The following is a 17802-nucleotide window of genomic DNA, read 5'->3' on the forward strand; positions in this document are numbered from 1 at the left end:
GAGTAGTGAAAATGCAAGCTGTAGATCTATAATAAAATGTCTCTCCCATGAACAGAAAAGTTATTCAAATTCAATATATTCCAATAGAGTTCTCCCTTTAAAGCTACCTTGCGCAGAGAATGACCAAGATTTTGGAAAAAGGTAATCTGGTTTTGATTATATTTCTAACCACAGTCTTTCTGTCTATAGCATTACCAGAAAGTCACTAATACATTCCGTAATCTCCTTCATCTCCTTCTAAAGAAACAGTCACTAATGAGAGGATGTTTTTCATATGCCAAGTATTTAAAAGTTACCCTTCCTGAAAAGCATGTAAGAATGCTTTAAGCCTAAAATATGGTTTCATTTATAAAACTCAATTAAAATATGTCATTGGATTCTCTATCACTCCATTAAATTTGCACAGAAATTATTAAGATACATTCAATTGACAACCTATTTCCAAGCACTATAACCCAACTTGGAGCATGAAAAATCACATTCTGTGATTCCATAGAAAATCAAAATGATGTCTTAGAAAATGTGGCTTATATGAGATGTAACACGGGAATAATTATCAGAAAAATGCATGAAAAGCACCGAAATAATAAAACATTTCTGATAGGAGGTCATTAGTGAGTAAGAGGACTCATGCACAACAGTGAAAAAGACCTTGAAAAGAGGACTGTGAATAGTGATCTGTCATATCTGCCCTGTGTTAGCCTTCTCTAACATATTTCTGTTCAATTGGCCAGCAGTTCTTCACTCGGAACACTTTTTGAAAGAAATTTCTATGGTTAGGAAATGAAGATGCCATTGTTATCTTCACACAATCAATACTCTCATATGAAAAGTGGACACATTACCAATCCTTTAAAATGTGCAAGTGGTTTCCTAATTGTTATGAATGGTCCCTGAACTCATGCACTGAAGAAAGTTTGAAGCTGTAATCATAAGTGCATCACAGCTGCATACAGGCTACATACCTGATTTCTTTATTGATTGCATCTAGCTGCTCCTGAAGCATCATTGCCAGAGTCTGGGCATCGGAATGGCCGCTTGGTGACAGGAGGTCCATGGAGCTGAAAAGCGTTTCTCTATCATCGTCATCGATGTCGGACATTTCAGTATCGCTTTCAAATGGATGGCTGCTCAGAACGCCAATCTGCTGAGTCCTATTCCACTCGTGATCTCCAAGTGATTTTACCTGAGCAGGAATTAGGATGTACATGGCTTAGTCCATGGAAAACAACTGCAAAGCAGTTGCAACAGGCTGCCCAGTGAGGTTGTGGAGTCTCCTTCTCTGGAGATATTCAAAACCCGCCCGGACACGATCCTGTGCAACCTGCTCTAGGTGATCCTGCTCTAGCAGGGGGGTTGGACTAGATGATCTCCAGGGATCCCTTCCAACCCCTGCCGTTCTGTGATTCTGTGATTTTATAAAATTGGAAAGGAAAGCCACTAACATTTAACAATACTTATTCAATGATTAATTCACCATTGATACTTGCAATATTACGGCAGATGATGTAAAGTATCTTCACATCATTTCTAATGCTATGTAAAATTAACTACCAGGAAAATTTACTCAAAAATATACCCAGAAAAGACAGACAGTCAGGTGTACTTGAACTTTGATGTCTGAACTTCAACCTTTTCTGCCTTCATTTTAGTACAACAGTACTCTTGTCTGAGTATGTATAGAAAAAAACCCTGCTATCTGGGTTTTTTGTTTGTTGGTTTTTTGGTGTATTGTTGGGGGTTTGCTGTTGTTGTTGTTTTTCCTGGAAATACACAAACTGTCAGCTTAACAGCCTGAAATACACTCTCTTATCAGGTAATATATGAGAAAAAATTGGGGATTAACCTTTGGTTCATCTCTGCGTACACCCATCCGGCCTCTTCTAGGTCGCCTTATCACTTTAGTTGACCGATAGTCAGACTGGCTATCAACCAGTGAGCTCACAGAATACCTCAGCTCTGCTGATGTGTCAAGGTGAGGTCTATAAAAAGAGCCACAGAAGACTAAGAGACTAATAGTACGAACAACAGCAACAATCCAATGACCTTCAGTCTAGGAACACAGATATATTTTTTAAACAAATTATTAAGTATCAGAATAAAAGACGAAAACAAGGCACAAAATATAATTTAAAAGTGAAAACTTGAAATCATATTACAAGAAAATGAAAGAAGAAAACAAACGAATAGAACATTTGATTTTTTCAAAATGAAGGAATTGCATAGTAAAACTCATTGTTCAAAATCGGAATATGAAAAACCAAGCAGATTTCAGGACAAGATAATTAACAGAACTGGCTGCTGAATGTACTATCCTGTATATTTTCCTTCCATTACTTTCCTGAATAAATATGCCTGAGGTTACTGTAAGCATGTTAACATGTTCATGAATGAGGATATCTATAACAATTTCATACTGTAAGTCTGTGCTCTGCATTATGAAAACATTAGTGAACTGCCCTGCAATATATAACATCAGTTATATGATTCATGTTTATTTGATGATGCTTTTGAGAGTTTTAACCCCCAATTTTTCCTGCAGTCCTGGTAAGTCTTGGGACATTGTGGCGAGGCATATACATGATGACTTCAGCATATCTTTTCTTGGCTGTATACAATGGTCCCTGGCCTTTCTGTCTTTGGTCAAACAGCAGCAATAAGTTCCCTACATGACACAAGAAAAGCGTCCTGCCCATGGGCTGTGTGGCCGAGTCAGAGGAGCACCATTTGAGCATTCAGCCACAGCAGTGGAGACCTGAACAATTCCTATTTCTTAACCCATAAGCAATCTCCACATCAAAATATACGAATGGTACAATTGTAGTAGAAAAATGAAATGTAACAAATAGTATACCAATAAGACAACTATATATGTACTTGTTTATAGTGACTACTGAAAAATGTTTGACATTTCACTATCTGTAAGAGCATAAAATGAGTTTAATGTTGTACTTCTTTTTCTTAAACTTGGGAAAAATGCTTACAGTCACCTACAGACAACTTACAGGGTTCACAGCCATGTTAATAATCAGTTATGGGAAACAGAATAGGAACAACTTTTGTTCTTAAACACGTATCTCACTTCAAAAAGAATGCTGTTCAAAACAATGATGGCTTTAATCCTAGACATAAAGGCTAAGTAAGAGAATATCTACCTTTCCAAAATAAAGGAAATAATTCAGAAAACCATGTATATTTAATGCTGAAAACTGCAGACTGTAAGCATTACTGTTTTCCTGAGCTCAAGTTCTATGTCTTTTTCCAAACATAGAGATTAACTTTTCCTTGTGAACAACTTAATTTGAAATAAAACATACTCATACTTGGAAGACTGAAGCACTGGTCTCAAATTTCAAACATCACTTTAATAAAGTAAAATATAAAATATTATAATTGTGAGGGCTGTATACTGATAAATGGGAAATGCAAAAACATCATGATAAACCTGAAAGCCTCTACTACAAGCTCCTTTGTCAGAGTGGTATGAAGAAACACAATTACTTTCTAGTATTACAAGTACTGTGACAAATCTAATGTAATAGTGGAAGGATTTCAAGCACTAATATAGTTTGTTTTGCAAAAAAATAAACACTGTAAGAAAACAAATTAAAAAAAGAGGTGCCAGAATTCCTAAAGCATGAGTATGTGCCATAGTAATCAAATCAGATATATAAAAATGTCACAGATACTGAATAATGTTTTAGAATTTAGATTTTGGGTAGAGCATACATCAGACCTCATACTGTTATCATAAATGTCCTTTTCTGAATAAACATCAGTTTATCTTCTTTTAGGCTTCCCATCAAGCCCAGTAGGAGCTTCCATAATATTAGACAAATTATGATTTTACCTTTTAAAAAATTCTCTAAACCTCACTTTTTTCATTATACAAATAAGACAACTTGACAACAGTTGGGCTACAAATCTCCTAAGCGCTCTGTCTAAAGCACCAGACAATAATCTTTTGGGGTCTCTGTGTTTAATTTGTCTGTATCCCTCTCATCTGTTATATAGTAAACCATTTAGGGCAGTGACTGGTTTTTATTTTCTGTGTTTGTACCGTATTTGCTGTAATAGAACTTTGCTCTGGTAATTACTAATACTTGGTACTTATGCAGCAAGTTGGCAGGAGAAAAGAAACAGCCCAGGTTCCAGCCTCTGTCAGCAAATACCTATCTGCCGACCAGCTTCATTATTCTTCTGCTGAAAGGACAAACTCCTGCAAATACAGAACTGAATATGGGCTGAGAACAATAAGCATTTAATGCTGATACCTCCCTACTCCCAAGAGGGCCGGTAGTTTCGCGAGGTGAGGTTATAGAAGGGGAAGTATGCTGTTTTGGGGGAACCTGTTGAATTCCCAAGATGTTTAGACATCTTATCAAGTTCAAACAGCCCTTTGACAAAGGCTAATCAAACTAAATCAGACTATTTGCAGAGCACAAGCTAGTGCTACTCATCTGTCCAGCAAGAAAGACTGCTGTTCACCAAGGATGGCTGCTCCAAAAACATCTCTGCTGTTTGTTGCAGCAGTTCAATAGTCTGTGTTCTTGCAAGAACTCTCAAAAAACAGTGTTGTGTGTACCTGTAGTTACACTTTCACTCCCAAAGGAACAAAACTTCGAACAGTTACAAGCATCACATTCTGAACTTCAGTGATTTACACTTGTCCATGTATAGAAAAATATTATTTCAAGAGATAATAAAAGATCAAGGGAGAAACCACATCCAGGTACTGAGCAAGATGTCTGACGAAACAATGGGCAGACAATACCTGATGCAAGCAAAACAATTATCCAACAAGAATAACTTTAGAGGATTACAGTGCTCTGAATTTAGTCTTGGTCCATGAGCTTTGGCTGGGAGGTTTTAAAAGTTAACATGTTGCTTGTTATGAAAACAGGCACACGATTATAATTAAATAACAATTTTATTTTGAGGGTTACTTTTAGGGAAGAAGGACTGTCTGTCTAGAATAATAAATTCATTTCAGCTGTTGGTAACTACTTCTCTGACACCTGTCTCACTATTGTTCCTATATTGCTTTTCCACCACAAAGAGGTGTAATGTTTAATGTCCTATTACGATATTTTCAGATCTCTCTGAATACTGCCTTCATTTTTAGCTGAAGGTCTGTGGTCTTATCTTATACACTCAGAAAAGCTGAGTTATTTCTTGGTAATAAAAAAATAATGATTAGATGTACTTGACAGAAAAATAAATAAATAAATATGATCATAAATATGCTGAATAGTTTCAGCATTAAAGATGATGGTTGCAACTTTATTATTAAGCTCTCCTGGGAAAAAATGGGTATTTAGATATACTTTTGAAAACATCCCATAATTTAAAAAACTTTCCCTTAATCTCAGTAATATTTCAGTGTATACTCACTGCTTACCTATGAAAAAAGTGAAAAGCAACAATAATAATCATTGCACAGGTTTTACATTTTTAAAGAAATATATTTTTATGTGTGGCCTGAACACATCCTTGATGTAAAGGCTTGACACATATTTATGTTCTATTTCAACTCAAAGTGAGGAAATTTTTGTCATTAAATATTACCTTGACAATGTGGGTTCGATTAAAGAACCAGCCCTCAATTTCATCTGATCCAGTTCAGATCTCAGCTTCTCAATTTCTTCGGCAAGTCTTTCCTGGAAAGGAGAAAACTAAGATATACTTACACTTGTCATACAAAATAGATTTACTTTATGAGATATTGCTCTCGTAAAGCTAAACAAGTAAGATAAAACAAATGTAGCACTGACTATACGAAGAAAAGGCAGTGAACTCATTCAAGTCCCATTACTGCTAATAAGAGATGCATCAAGAGGAGGTTGTATAGCACTTTTTAGTGTTTTTCCACTGGTTGGAAGTGGTGACAGGACAGGTTTGTACTTGAAACTTACTTTTTTCTTCTTATACAGCTAAGGTATAAGGAGAAGAACCAGCACTGATTTGTGCACTAACTGCACTCTCCGTGACAGGCGTAGTTCAGTGTGTGACGTGCTATTTACCCTTTAGAGACAGAGATTGCATCCTGACCTTTTTATTTATGAATAGAGACATAGACTTAGAGACAACCACATTATAGGTACTTTATTGAACTGCAGCTTTACAGCTTGTTCTTGGGAGCTGATGAAACTCCAGTATGAGGTGCTACTTGTGGAAAATGATGGAGTTTCACAAAAAATTGGATTTTTGGAACCAACTAACAAAAAGACTACTGACAGCAACCACTAGGCAAAAAGGCGCTGTTCCCAAAGTCTACAAATAGCAATAGTCTACTAATAAAAGGAAAACAAATCAAAAAATTTTAGAACAAATTAAGAGAGAACATGGGATGAAGAAGTAACACAGCTGTTCTTAGAGTTTAAAACTTTCAGGATTCTAAAATGCTAGGAAGGAAAGGGATCTGCGCTTAATTATTATCAGATTCAGTAATTCTTATGACTATTTTTACACCATTTCTTGGTTGAATAGATGACTTGGTGGTTACTCTACTTGTATGATTTGCCAGTTATTTAGAGACTATTAATATCTGGTTTTAAGTCCATGCATCTGCAATTGCTTCATCAGTTTCTTCATCAAAGTGGAACAAATAAACCCTTCAAAGTGGAAATTTAGAAGCTCTGGAGTCAGACCTGTGTGGTTGTGTGTGAAGAGAACTCATCTCCATCCATTGCACAGAGTGGTAGTGGAGTATCCTTGGGTGCATTAAGAAGAGTGTGGCCAGCAGGCTGAGGGAGGTTCTCCTCTCCCTCTGCTCTGCCCTGGTGAGGCCACATCTGGAGTTCTGTGTCCAGTTCTGGGCTCTCCAGCTTAAGAAAGACAGGGAACTACTGCAGAAAGTCCATCAGAGGGCTACAAGGATGATGAGGGGACTGGAGCATCTCTTGTATGAGGAAAGGCCGAGAGAGCTGGGTCTCTTTAGTCTGGAGAAGACTGAGAGGGGCTCTCATCAATGCTTATAAATATCTAAAGGGCAGGTGTCAAGAGGATGGGGCCAGACTCTTCTCGATGGTGCCCAGTGACAGGACAAGGGGCAATGGGCACAAACTGGAACACAGGAAGTTCCATCTGAACATGAGGAAAAACTTCTTTACTCTGAGGGTGACCGAGCACAGGAACAGGCTGCCCAGAGAGGTTGTGGAGTCTTCTTCTCTGGAGATATTCAAAACCCGCCTGGACGCGATCCTGTGCAACGTGCTCTAGGTGATTCTGCTTTAGCAGGGGGGTTGGACTAGATGATCTCCAGAGGTCCCTTCCAACCCCTGCTGTTCTGTGATTCTGTGATTCTGTTGTTTCACTTCCCATCTTTAAGCAAGAATTAATAAATATAATAAATAAAAATGTCTTTGCAAACATACTTTCAATACAAATGTAGATTTTGACACCAGATTTTTCATCTTTGTCAAGAGTCGCTGTGAACATTCAAGCCAGAAAATACACTGAAAAAGAATTAGCCACTGTATTCACTACCACTCTAACACTGTTAAAACAACGAAGCTATGTTGGAGATAACGTTGGCAAAATACCTTATTTACACACACAGAATTGCTATCCATAATTCAGGTTTAGATTCTCTGGTAGCAAAATGATAGAAACTTTTGTTTCAATTGACACAGCTTTAGAAATGTCCTTTTCGTCCTCTAACTTGATGGTGAAGCATGATCCTGATTTTGTGACAGCTGAATCACCTTATAACTGTGGTAGTACAGCAGGGAAATTTTATTTATTTAAAATGCACTACATGTTCTTTTTTTGGGCTTTAATCTCTGCCTTTCTACAAGGTTATCCAAATGTAGATGAAAATAACAATTTGAACAGATACTTCTTCTGTTATTTTTCTCAAAGTTCTTGATTTTGGATGTCATATGATATAATTATATTAGTACCGAATGGAGCTATGTTTTTAAAATTTTATGCAATCTCTTTTAAATGGATTTGATACATTATGAAACCACTTCTTTGAATCCAAAGGCAGATACATTTGTGTATCCTACTGTGGTCAAGGCAAGCATAACTTCAAAACAAAATCCTAATATTTGGGATTGGAATAAATATTTATAAGTAATTTGACTGATTCACTAAACAGTATTAGGGGTTAATTTGCAATGAACTAAGAAAGGCCACTTGCAACTATATTTAGTATAATGCCACTGCACCTGTTAAGAAGCATTGCATCAAATCAAGCAATTACATTCTTCACTATGAAAATGTAACCACTTATGCATACATCTCTGTTAAACAAGAGTTTTTCAGAATTAAAACTGATAGAACAAAAATTCCAGAGCCAGTGAAATCAATGTGAATTTTAGTATTGCCTTCCTGAGGCTAGGATCTCAACCATAAACTTAACTAGACCCCCAAAGGCTAGTTAAAACATCTAGGTGATTAAAAGAATGATCATTGATGCCAGGAAGATTTCACATGCTAGTTGGATAATTAATATACCATGTACATATTTCCTAATAATAAATGTGAAACTTTTGATAAAAATAGATAAAATTGCAGTATAGTACCTTGTCATGTAAAGACTCTTCCAGATTTTTCCTGAAACTTTCAGATTCTTGAATCAATACATTCTAGAAATTAAAAGAAAAAAATAAATATAGACAAAAAAGAAAGAAATTAGAGAAATGTTCAGTATTCAGCTATCACGATATACATGTAGCCTCCATGTACAAGTTAGCAAAGATCATATTCACCAGACTTTAAAATTAAAATCCCTTAACGCTTCAGTTTGAGTATATATTACATCTAAAACACTTGAAGTAATCCAAACACGTAGGACCATGTTCTTTCAGGAACAGCAAAAACTTTGCATTTTCCTTGAACTGAGCAACTATAACACTGTTACAACTATTTCTCCCAGGTTCTTCTTTTTGGCAGGCCTATTTCTTCCCTTGTATGATATTTTGTTTCAATGACAGAAACCAGAAGTACATCCTCTGAGAGGTTCTGAATTACCCTTCTGAAAAATACTGAAAGATTCCCCTCAGATCAAACTGAAGGTGAATACGTAGAAGAGGGAAGGATTAAGGAGGGTGAATAAAAAGGTCATGGATTTTGAACTTTGCAACCCCATTGTGTCTCACATTGCAGAAAACCTGTAAATAACATTCCCTCTTCAAGGGTAGATGCTCCTTCTCCTGTGGTGACAGCATTTTACTCTTCCCAGAGGAAATGAGGTAAAATCAGCAGGTTAAAATATGGCAATGACAGCACATCTGAAACGTGGCCATTCCTCAGTTCTTGTCCACTTTCTCTCTGCCTCATACCGAGTCGTGCACTTCATCAGACTCACCACTGATAAAACAGGGACTCATAATCTTCAGCATATGTAGTTCACATTAGTTCTGGAATGATTCTTAAACACACTCTTGAAGTAGGAGTTGAATGTATAAGACCATATTTGTGGTAATATTTGGTAACAGAAAACCAGCATGATGCATGACAAAAGCAGAACAGGTTTCATATAGAAAAATCTTTATTAAGCCGAAGTTTATACTGCTCTTTGCACTCTACCTTTTCTTCAAGTGCTGCCATTCTCTCTTTCAAGTGTAGCTGCAGACGCTCATTGGATTCTGTCAAAAGTCTGTCTACGGTATCCGATAATCTTTTGTTGTGCTCCTCATTCATTTTTTCCCTTTGCCTTGCCTTTAATGTAGAATAGAAGAGACAGATTGGTAGGGTCCAAAATTAACCAGTACAGACTTGTATCATTAAAAACTAAAAAAAAAAAAAAAAATATGGTAACTGTAGCCATTTAAAGAAATTCTATGGGAAAGGTAATTACAGTTACTGATTAATGCACATTCATTTTTGCATCAGCAGAATACACTGAAAGCTGCAACTAGATGTAAACTAGTATATTAAGATGGTTAAGTGGTGTCCTGGGTGGGAAGATGCTACCATCACTGCTATGAACAAAACATTTATCAGTAGATAGATTTGTGTGCTGGAGCACATAATGTAGCACTAGATCGACAAATTAAAAGAAAAGTACACAGAAGTTGTCTGCAACACACGTACTCTTTGAAGTTCCTGATTCTTCTCTTCAAGTTGAGCTTCTAAGTGCCTCATACGTTCCTCAATATTTCCATGTCTTTCTTCTGCCTGTAAAAAAAATAGAAAGACTCTTTCTGTAATTTAAGTGGCTTCATAAGTTTTTATCTCAGTAAAGTTTAAACAAAACATAAAGCAAGCTACTACTAACTGCAAACTTAGTTTTCCGAAAAGAAACTTTATTTAAACAGGCAGCTGAACAGCATTGCTTGAAATGTGTCAGCTACAAAGGCCTGTTACATCCAAGCATCAGCAAAACATTGGAGTTATTTATGAGCAATGAAATCAGCCAAATGTAACATGCAGACTGTGCATGGTTTGAACACAAACCTGCCATCGTAAAATCGTAAGCTCCTGAAGCACTGAACTGCACGATGGTTGATTATCAATAAAAAAAAAAAATAAAATAAGTTAAAGAAAATGAAAACAAATCAGATGGATTCTATTTAGCAATAGAAAGTAAAGTCCAGTAGGACTACCTTCCTACGTATGGAGATCATTTCTTGTAGTTTAGCTTCCATAACATATTGATAATCATCAGATGAGGTAGAAGAGGTTGGATCAGACTAACAAGTCAAGGAAAAGGAGAGGGACAAAATTGAAAAATCAGAACTAAAGACACTGACACTGAACAGAACACAGCACAGAATGCTTAAAAGAAAAGTGTGACTGAAAATTTAATACTTTTAACTGACAGATTTTTACGTGGAATAAACTACACTGATACTTGGTGAATATGATGCAGTTGATGTGGAGAAACTGAAAATAATGGAATGCTAAAAAAGCTATCAACCTACACATGGAAGTTCAAGGTTAGTGATGGCTGGCTGATGACATATTACTACAGAGTGGATTCAAAGCAACACTGTCTAATCTAATGATTTTTTTTTTTTTTTGAATTATGGCAAACTAAACACCAGAACAGGACTCTACGAGGCCAATGTCAGAAAGTCCTTTATAATTCTTCTATCATTTTCTAGGAATGAAAACAATGCATAAATACTAAATTAATGGATCGATCAGTTACAGAACTGTGCAATGTTATGGTACATTCCCTAATTTCTAGAAAACAGAAAGAACATCAAAAGAGACAAGGCTCAAGCTTTAGTATTCCATTTTAGAATACACTACGTAAGCCCTTTCATTCAAATAAACAATATAGTTTTCATCCCTTTGAAAGGATCCACCCTGATGGATCTCTTTGGAAGATCAAGGTCATCAGATAAAAGAAGAACCTATAAATAAAAAATCATTAATAGGAATGAAAAGTTATTACTGAGTACAGAAATGGTTATCCATCCAAAGATTCATTACTATTTCTGACAGAAGTTGACCTTAATTAGGTCATTTTTGCAAAACATGAATATTCATGTTATTGTCATATCAAACAAATCTAAGTTATCATTCAAAATGAAAAAAAAGCCCTTAAAGAAAGGGAAATGCTATATTGGATTTGTTGCTATGGAAACAGGAATGTGCATAAGGTGTATAGACAGCGCTACTGATGACTTTGAGTTGTGAGCTTGCGCTTGTCAAATGCTATTTCATTCTGGCAGATTTACCCTCTCTCAAAAAAAGATCCTGAACTGCATCTTTAGATGAGCAAACTTTAATACATAAAAGAAATACTAATTTTTCAACTGTATTTTTTTAGTAAGACTGTTTTTCATGCTGTTGTCTACTAATGATTTATCAGAATAATTAGAAATATATACCAAAGTAATTCAGGATGTATATCATGACGTAAAATTACCTATAACTTAAACTCAGTAGTATTATCAGGACCAAAAGATCAGACAGAAAACAAGCTTGTGATCTGAGATTTATAAATATAAACTGCAGCTTTTGACACGAAGACATTCATATGAGAAAATCCTGCTTTGTATAAATACAAGAATAATGCTTAACTTTGAAGATGACTACTATTCTTTTCAGAGTAAGTATATTCACAAAACTCAGATTCTTGCAAAATTTAAGGAACAGTCAGTATACTATGTAACTAAGCTCATTTAATAAGTGCACTTATTATTTCTGATCATGAAGCAGGAGTATTGTATGTATTTGAACTTATTATCTGAAACTATTTTGTCCATTTATTACAACTTGGACCAGTAACAATCCCTTTACGACTTTCTTTATCTGGTCTTTCAGGTTTACATATTGGTTTGTTTCAGCACACAATTCCTAATGCACTGCTTCCTCTCCCAACTGGATAAATAGAAAGGATTGAAAAAGTTCAGTCCTTGTGATTGCAGAAAACCAGACCCTGCTATCACTTTCATAAAGAGACCAAGCTTCATCCTCCTCTGCAGAAGACAGACTTTTCACCTTTTTGAGTCTTGGCTGCACTCTTGGTTCTAGGCCTTCCCTTAATGTGTCTCTAAGGGTCAGGTGAAGATTTGAAATCGTCAAAGCTATGAGCTGATGATGGTAAAGGCTTAAGAAATTCTACCTCCTTTGAAACCATTTTCATGGAGATGTAGAACCTATTGGGGGTATCATCCTACAAAAGTAAACTACTTAGAAATTTCATTAGCTGACTGCACACTTTTAAGGCAAGATACTTAATCTTCACTGCTTCTATACACTTAATTGCAGATTAATGCAAAATATGAAGATAACCAAACTAATACTTCTAGGTTCAAAGGGGATCTCATTTAAGTCTTCTGATATGTGGTGCTGTGTGTTATAACCTGTCCTTGAGAAGCCCATCTACCTGGCTATATGATTGACATTTATTTTTCAAACTAAAAAATAGATTTTCAGTCCAAACTATGTCATACTTTATTCCTCAGCAGTAAAGTCTTTTCAATGCATAAAATAATTGTGGTGTTAGGCCTAACTATTATTTGGAAGAGGAGGAGGAATAAAATTATTGTCTGAATTATATGTTATCTGAATTCTTATATAGAAAACATCCTTGAAAGAATATGATGTTCTCTCAAGATTCTTATAGCTATCTAATTCTGCTATTTCATAACTTCCTGCTTTAATAATTCAGTAAGATATATGTTTAAGATATATATAACCCTTTTTGCACGATAGTTTTCAGTATTTCACAAAGTATATTAAAATGTTGATGGATACATGCTTGTTAAAAAGCCTTCCTGAATGTGGCTCACATTCAGGTACTCACAGAGTACCTGTACTTTGTTTTCCAGCATAAAAGAAAACAGAGCTGATCTCCACATTCATCTCCCTTTACATCTCTTTGGTAGGATAAAGAGCCTTTAAAATTATTTAAAATTGAATATGCCTTAGAATCAGAAGAAATGTCATTATTGTAAACACTTAAAATGTATTTGAATACTTTATGTTTCCTTTATCTATTTGCATTTCATTTGTTTTTTCCTAAAGTGTTATTCTGTGTCACTCTAAAAGAACCAATTATTTTTATAACTGAGACATTAATGTGGTTTGAGGCACAAGGCAGAGGTTGACACCAGTGTTAGTCAGCTTCCCCCAGCAGAATTTCAGATACACATGAGACGGAAGGGACATAAACAGAAGTTGGATTTCTTCTGACTTGCTTTGCTAAGAGTTAACTGAGTTAAAAACTTCCTAAAGTGGAACTTGCATGACTACTTGCTTGGCAGACCATTCTTTTTAATATATGACTTGTGTGCCTGTTCACCAGTACTCTGTACAGGAGGATTAGTAAGACACATAGTGTGGTATTCAGCAACTAGCATTTAAAGCATTTAGCCAGCATGTTCAGTTATAAATAGATTTGTGAAATTGTGCATTTTTGACTGGATTAAAAATATATGGACAAAAACTAACAATGTCTGACCCCTATGAGATACCAGCATGAGTCTTAATGCTCACTTTGCACTCTATATGCAATGAAATAGCAAAGAAATAGCCAGTATAAGCCAGTAATAGAGAGGAAAATTTTGCTTTGAGGGAGTCCCAAAGCAGCTTGTATTATTGCTCTCTAACCCTGTTAAAACTCTGCTGCTGCTCCTGCTGCTAATGCGCCCACAAAAAAAATGTTGCTTTCACATCATCTGTTACTGTTGGCACTGCACATTTTCTAGGTCTTTCCATCTTAGTTGAAAAAAAATAAAATATCCAATTTCAGATGCAGAAAGCACCTGTACAGTACAGGTGCTATAATTTTTCTTCCTTGGTACAAGCCAGTTTCCACAGTTCTGAGACCTTGACTTTGGAACACCTGCTGTCTCCAGATTTCTAATGGCTTCTTATTGCACACATTCTTTTGGCTATCCTTTGAATGAGTTATTCAAGAAGAAAGAAGGCATTATTGAATTGAGGTATGCAACTGAAAGTGAAAATAGGCGATCATGGTGGCTGAGTCACAACAGCTCACAGTTATCAGCTACTTGTTCACATGCTCATTTCTAACTAACTCAAGTGTGACAAAATGGCTTAAGTCACCTCTTTTTCTGAAACCCAACCTTTCAGTAACTAGATATCCACACATTCCTGCCCCTTCTTCATTCCCCAACTACCTTCTCCACTTCCTAGTTTTAGTAAGCAACTCCTTCCATTTAGCTCTGTCAAACTTCTTTCTTTCATTTCTTCCTCCTATCTGGACAAAATCTTCTGTGAAAGGGAAGCACAAAAAGAGAGGTGGTTTGAGGAGACTAATGTGTTGCAAATGTGGAGTTTTCTTAGGCTCCCATCCCCACAGAAGTTTTTATCTTTTTTTTTCTTTTTTCTTTTTTTTTTTTTCCTCCCAGAAAATTTTCAACTTCCTTTTCCAGCTAACACATCATCTTCTCTCTCTCTCCTGTTATCAGAGAGTTTTCTGCCTTAACCACATCCACTTCTTGCAGGAGAACTTCTTTCCCCTCTTTGCATCCTTTCCACTGCAGACTTTCTCCTTTCACTTTCTTGCAACTTCTTCCCTACTTAATGCAAACCAAATCCCCACATTGTCACAAAATAAGCATTGTGTCCCACGTGCCTCCAACTTTCAAGTCATTTTTTATCACCTTTAAAATAAGCTGAATGTGTTACTATGCTAAATGTGGTTTATTATGATAATGGTTTCCTCTTCTCCATGTCAATGCTTCTCTAATGCAGCTAAAAAGCACTGTTGGTATTTCTGGTGACCTGCATACAGGAATGATGGAGTAAAATGCTGACTGCTGTCTTGTGATCAGAGAAGTGACATGGTACCTCTGTTGCACAAGCACCCAAGGGGCAGAGTGACTACTAGTGGGAGTGAGTGAATGGAAGTAGGTGGATGCTGGTTGTCTCCACTAGACCCCTCCTTGAATACATGCAAGGAGAAACCATGTTTGACAGACTAACAATCTGAAGATTCTAGATGCTCCAATATCTGTCTCTTCTGAGGAAAACAAACATCTTACAGGATAAAGAAAGGTTTAGTTAATATTTGAGGGAGGTTCTTTCTACTACCAACTGCCTCTTGTGCAGGGCAGGCAAACAGACCAATACTGTGAGAGTAAGTACAAGGTGGCTCAATGAGTCATGGCAATTTAAATCTTGGAATACATGCCGAGAGCTGTGCTACTTGTCATGACCAGACAGATACCAGTGCGACGGCCAGGCAGGACAGCACAGTACATGGGATCATGCTGTTCCAGGTTAGTCTGCCTCCGGCAGACTAACCCTCCAGTTGCTCACCCAATGGGCAGAACACAGTGAAAACAAAGCCAAAGAAAAGTTCAAATGATTCAGGTAAATTTATGGGTACTTATCTGAGTTCACTGTACAGTCCAAACTTTTGGAAGTTCACTCCTTATGAACTAGTTTGGGCATGGAAAAGTAGCAAAAGACATTCACTAGCCCATATATATAAAAAAAAGAAAAACAACTTGTTTTAAAAACTGACATCACAGAAGGATCTCATTCTACATCCTTCTTTTGCAGAATCCCAACCCAGATTTAATATGAGGAAGAGTAAAATAACTTGAATGCAGAATTGTAACATGCATATTTTAAACTGGGGGGGGGGGGAGGAAAATCACATCCAAATCCAGAACATGTTTATTCTGTTTCCACATGTAAATAATTGGACCTATTTTACCCACAGTGAAGCAGTCATCATTTCTAGTTACCCCATACTACTTTCCTTTAGCAAACATGTAAAATATTAGGCTTAACTCACCTCTTTCATATGATTGTAACCCCATTAATCTCAGAGAAGCCACTTTCATAAAGGTAGTACAAAAGAAAGGAGAATCAGTTTTGACTTTTTTTGCAGAACAGAAAGACTAGCTGATTCAGGGGGCTCTTTTTTACGTAGTATACATGGACATTGCAGTGACCATAGCTCAGGTTGGCAGACTTAAGGTAGTCGAAGCCAGCTAATTTGAGCCCTCCTGACAATGTGTATGCTGGCACAAAGCTCAACAAAGGCAAAGGTAATTAAGCATTATTCAGCCCCTTAGGTAGGTCTTGCAGCTTTCATTGAATAGCTAGTGTGGTAACAGTATACCAGCTAGCTAATTTAAAACCACTCAAGTAAGCTGCAGTGACTACAACGTCGTCCTTGGTTCTGAGCTACGTTTATTTGATCCATGAAAAGTACTGGACTTTAAACTTCAGAGCTGTCAAACCAGCACTTTAATAAGCTCTACAGTTTGCATAGATGTTGTATACAGGATATATAAAACATAGGCTTATTTGGCCTATTGGTCAAATTCTGACATTCTTCTTCATGTCATGTATTCCAAAAAGACATAATTTTAAATAAAATTAATTTCTTCAGTTTTCTTGTAATTACAGAGAAATGAACAGAACTGACATTACAGTCTAATAGACTTCTTACAGTTTCCCGCTTGGCAAAAGCTTCGATAAAGTACATCAAAGTGAAACGGTGTGGAGCATCAGCTCTGTTCACAGCTCTCTAAACGCATCCCATGAAATAATGTAAGACGACAAACGGAGATGTATACTGCAGCTTTATGGTCACAATAACAACAGTATCTCATGGAAGTCCCTGAGTGCTCTGCATGGTTGAAATGGGATTTCTTCTTACAATATTTGTCATTAATATGTGCTCAAGGAAAAATGCAGTTGCAAGAAAAGACATGCTTGAGACTGCAAAATACTTACTGGTGCCTAATTGCTGGAGAAATTATTCAGGAAAAAACCTCTTAAAATAGAAAACAATATTTTTAAGCTACTGAGGGCATTACAATATGTGATTATTTGTTGAATCAGAAACATCTGAAAAAAAAAGTTAAAATGCCAAGGGGTTGCTCTTATGTGCACCTGAGTTTTTATTAAAATGCAATAATATTTGTTTGGTATTTCATGTAGCTCTCTTTCTTGCTGATTCTTCTTTTTTTTCCCACCATTTTCAGTCACTGTTTCAAATTCCCACCCATTCATATAAGCCTGAAGTGGACAGCACAAAATCTTGATTACTGAATAATGATCTTCTCTTAATAAAATTAAAAAACCAAAACCCCAAAAAACCTCAACCATCAAATACCCCCAAAGCTTCTCTTTCTTTCTACTTAACTAAATTGCTTAAAAATTGGACTTCATTAGTGAGCTGCTCAGCACTTAAGGCTTCACTATAAATGGAAAAAACATGAGAATTGAAAAAAAATCCATCAAATATAAAAACGGCTAGGCACATAAATAGCTAGAATCATTCCTTGGCAATAGAGAAAGGAAAGCTGAGATAAATCAGAATGATATGTAATACAGCCTCTTAAATGAATTTTTCTTTATTTGTCTGATTTTAAGAGATTAAGAATAAACATATTATCATTATAT

The 17802-nt window shown here is 36.2% G+C and overlaps 1 protein-coding gene across 7 annotated transcripts in view; it reads right to left on the reverse strand.

The window, feature by feature from the left end:
• PPFIA2 (PPFI scaffold protein A2) overlaps positions 1-17802 on the reverse strand; it is a 355092-nt gene that overhangs the window by 48032 nt on the left and 289258 nt on the right. For 6 of the 7 annotated variants that reach the window (XM_075747755.1, XM_075747763.1, XM_075747806.1 and 3 more), the window contains 6 exons: positions 10045-10128; positions 9538-9669; positions 8532-8594; positions 5569-5660; positions 1847-1982; positions 966-1186 (listed from right to left, as the gene is read on the reverse strand). In XM_075747755.1, coding sequence (XP_075603870.1) covers positions 966-1186; positions 1847-1982; positions 5569-5660; positions 8532-8594; positions 9538-9669; positions 10045-10128 — 728 coding nt within the window. Of the gene's footprint in view, positions 1-965; positions 1187-1846; positions 1983-5568; positions 5661-8531; positions 8595-9537; positions 9670-10044; positions 10129-10556; positions 10644-17802 lie in introns of all 7 variants that reach the window. The other variant, XM_075747796.1, reaches the window with a different exon arrangement.

Source organism: Balearica regulorum, chromosome 1 (assembly GCF_011004875.1).
Source record: "Balearica regulorum gibbericeps isolate bBalReg1 chromosome 1, bBalReg1.pri, whole genome shotgun sequence".
NCBI lineage: Eukaryota > Metazoa > Chordata > Aves > Gruiformes > Gruidae > Balearica > Balearica regulorum.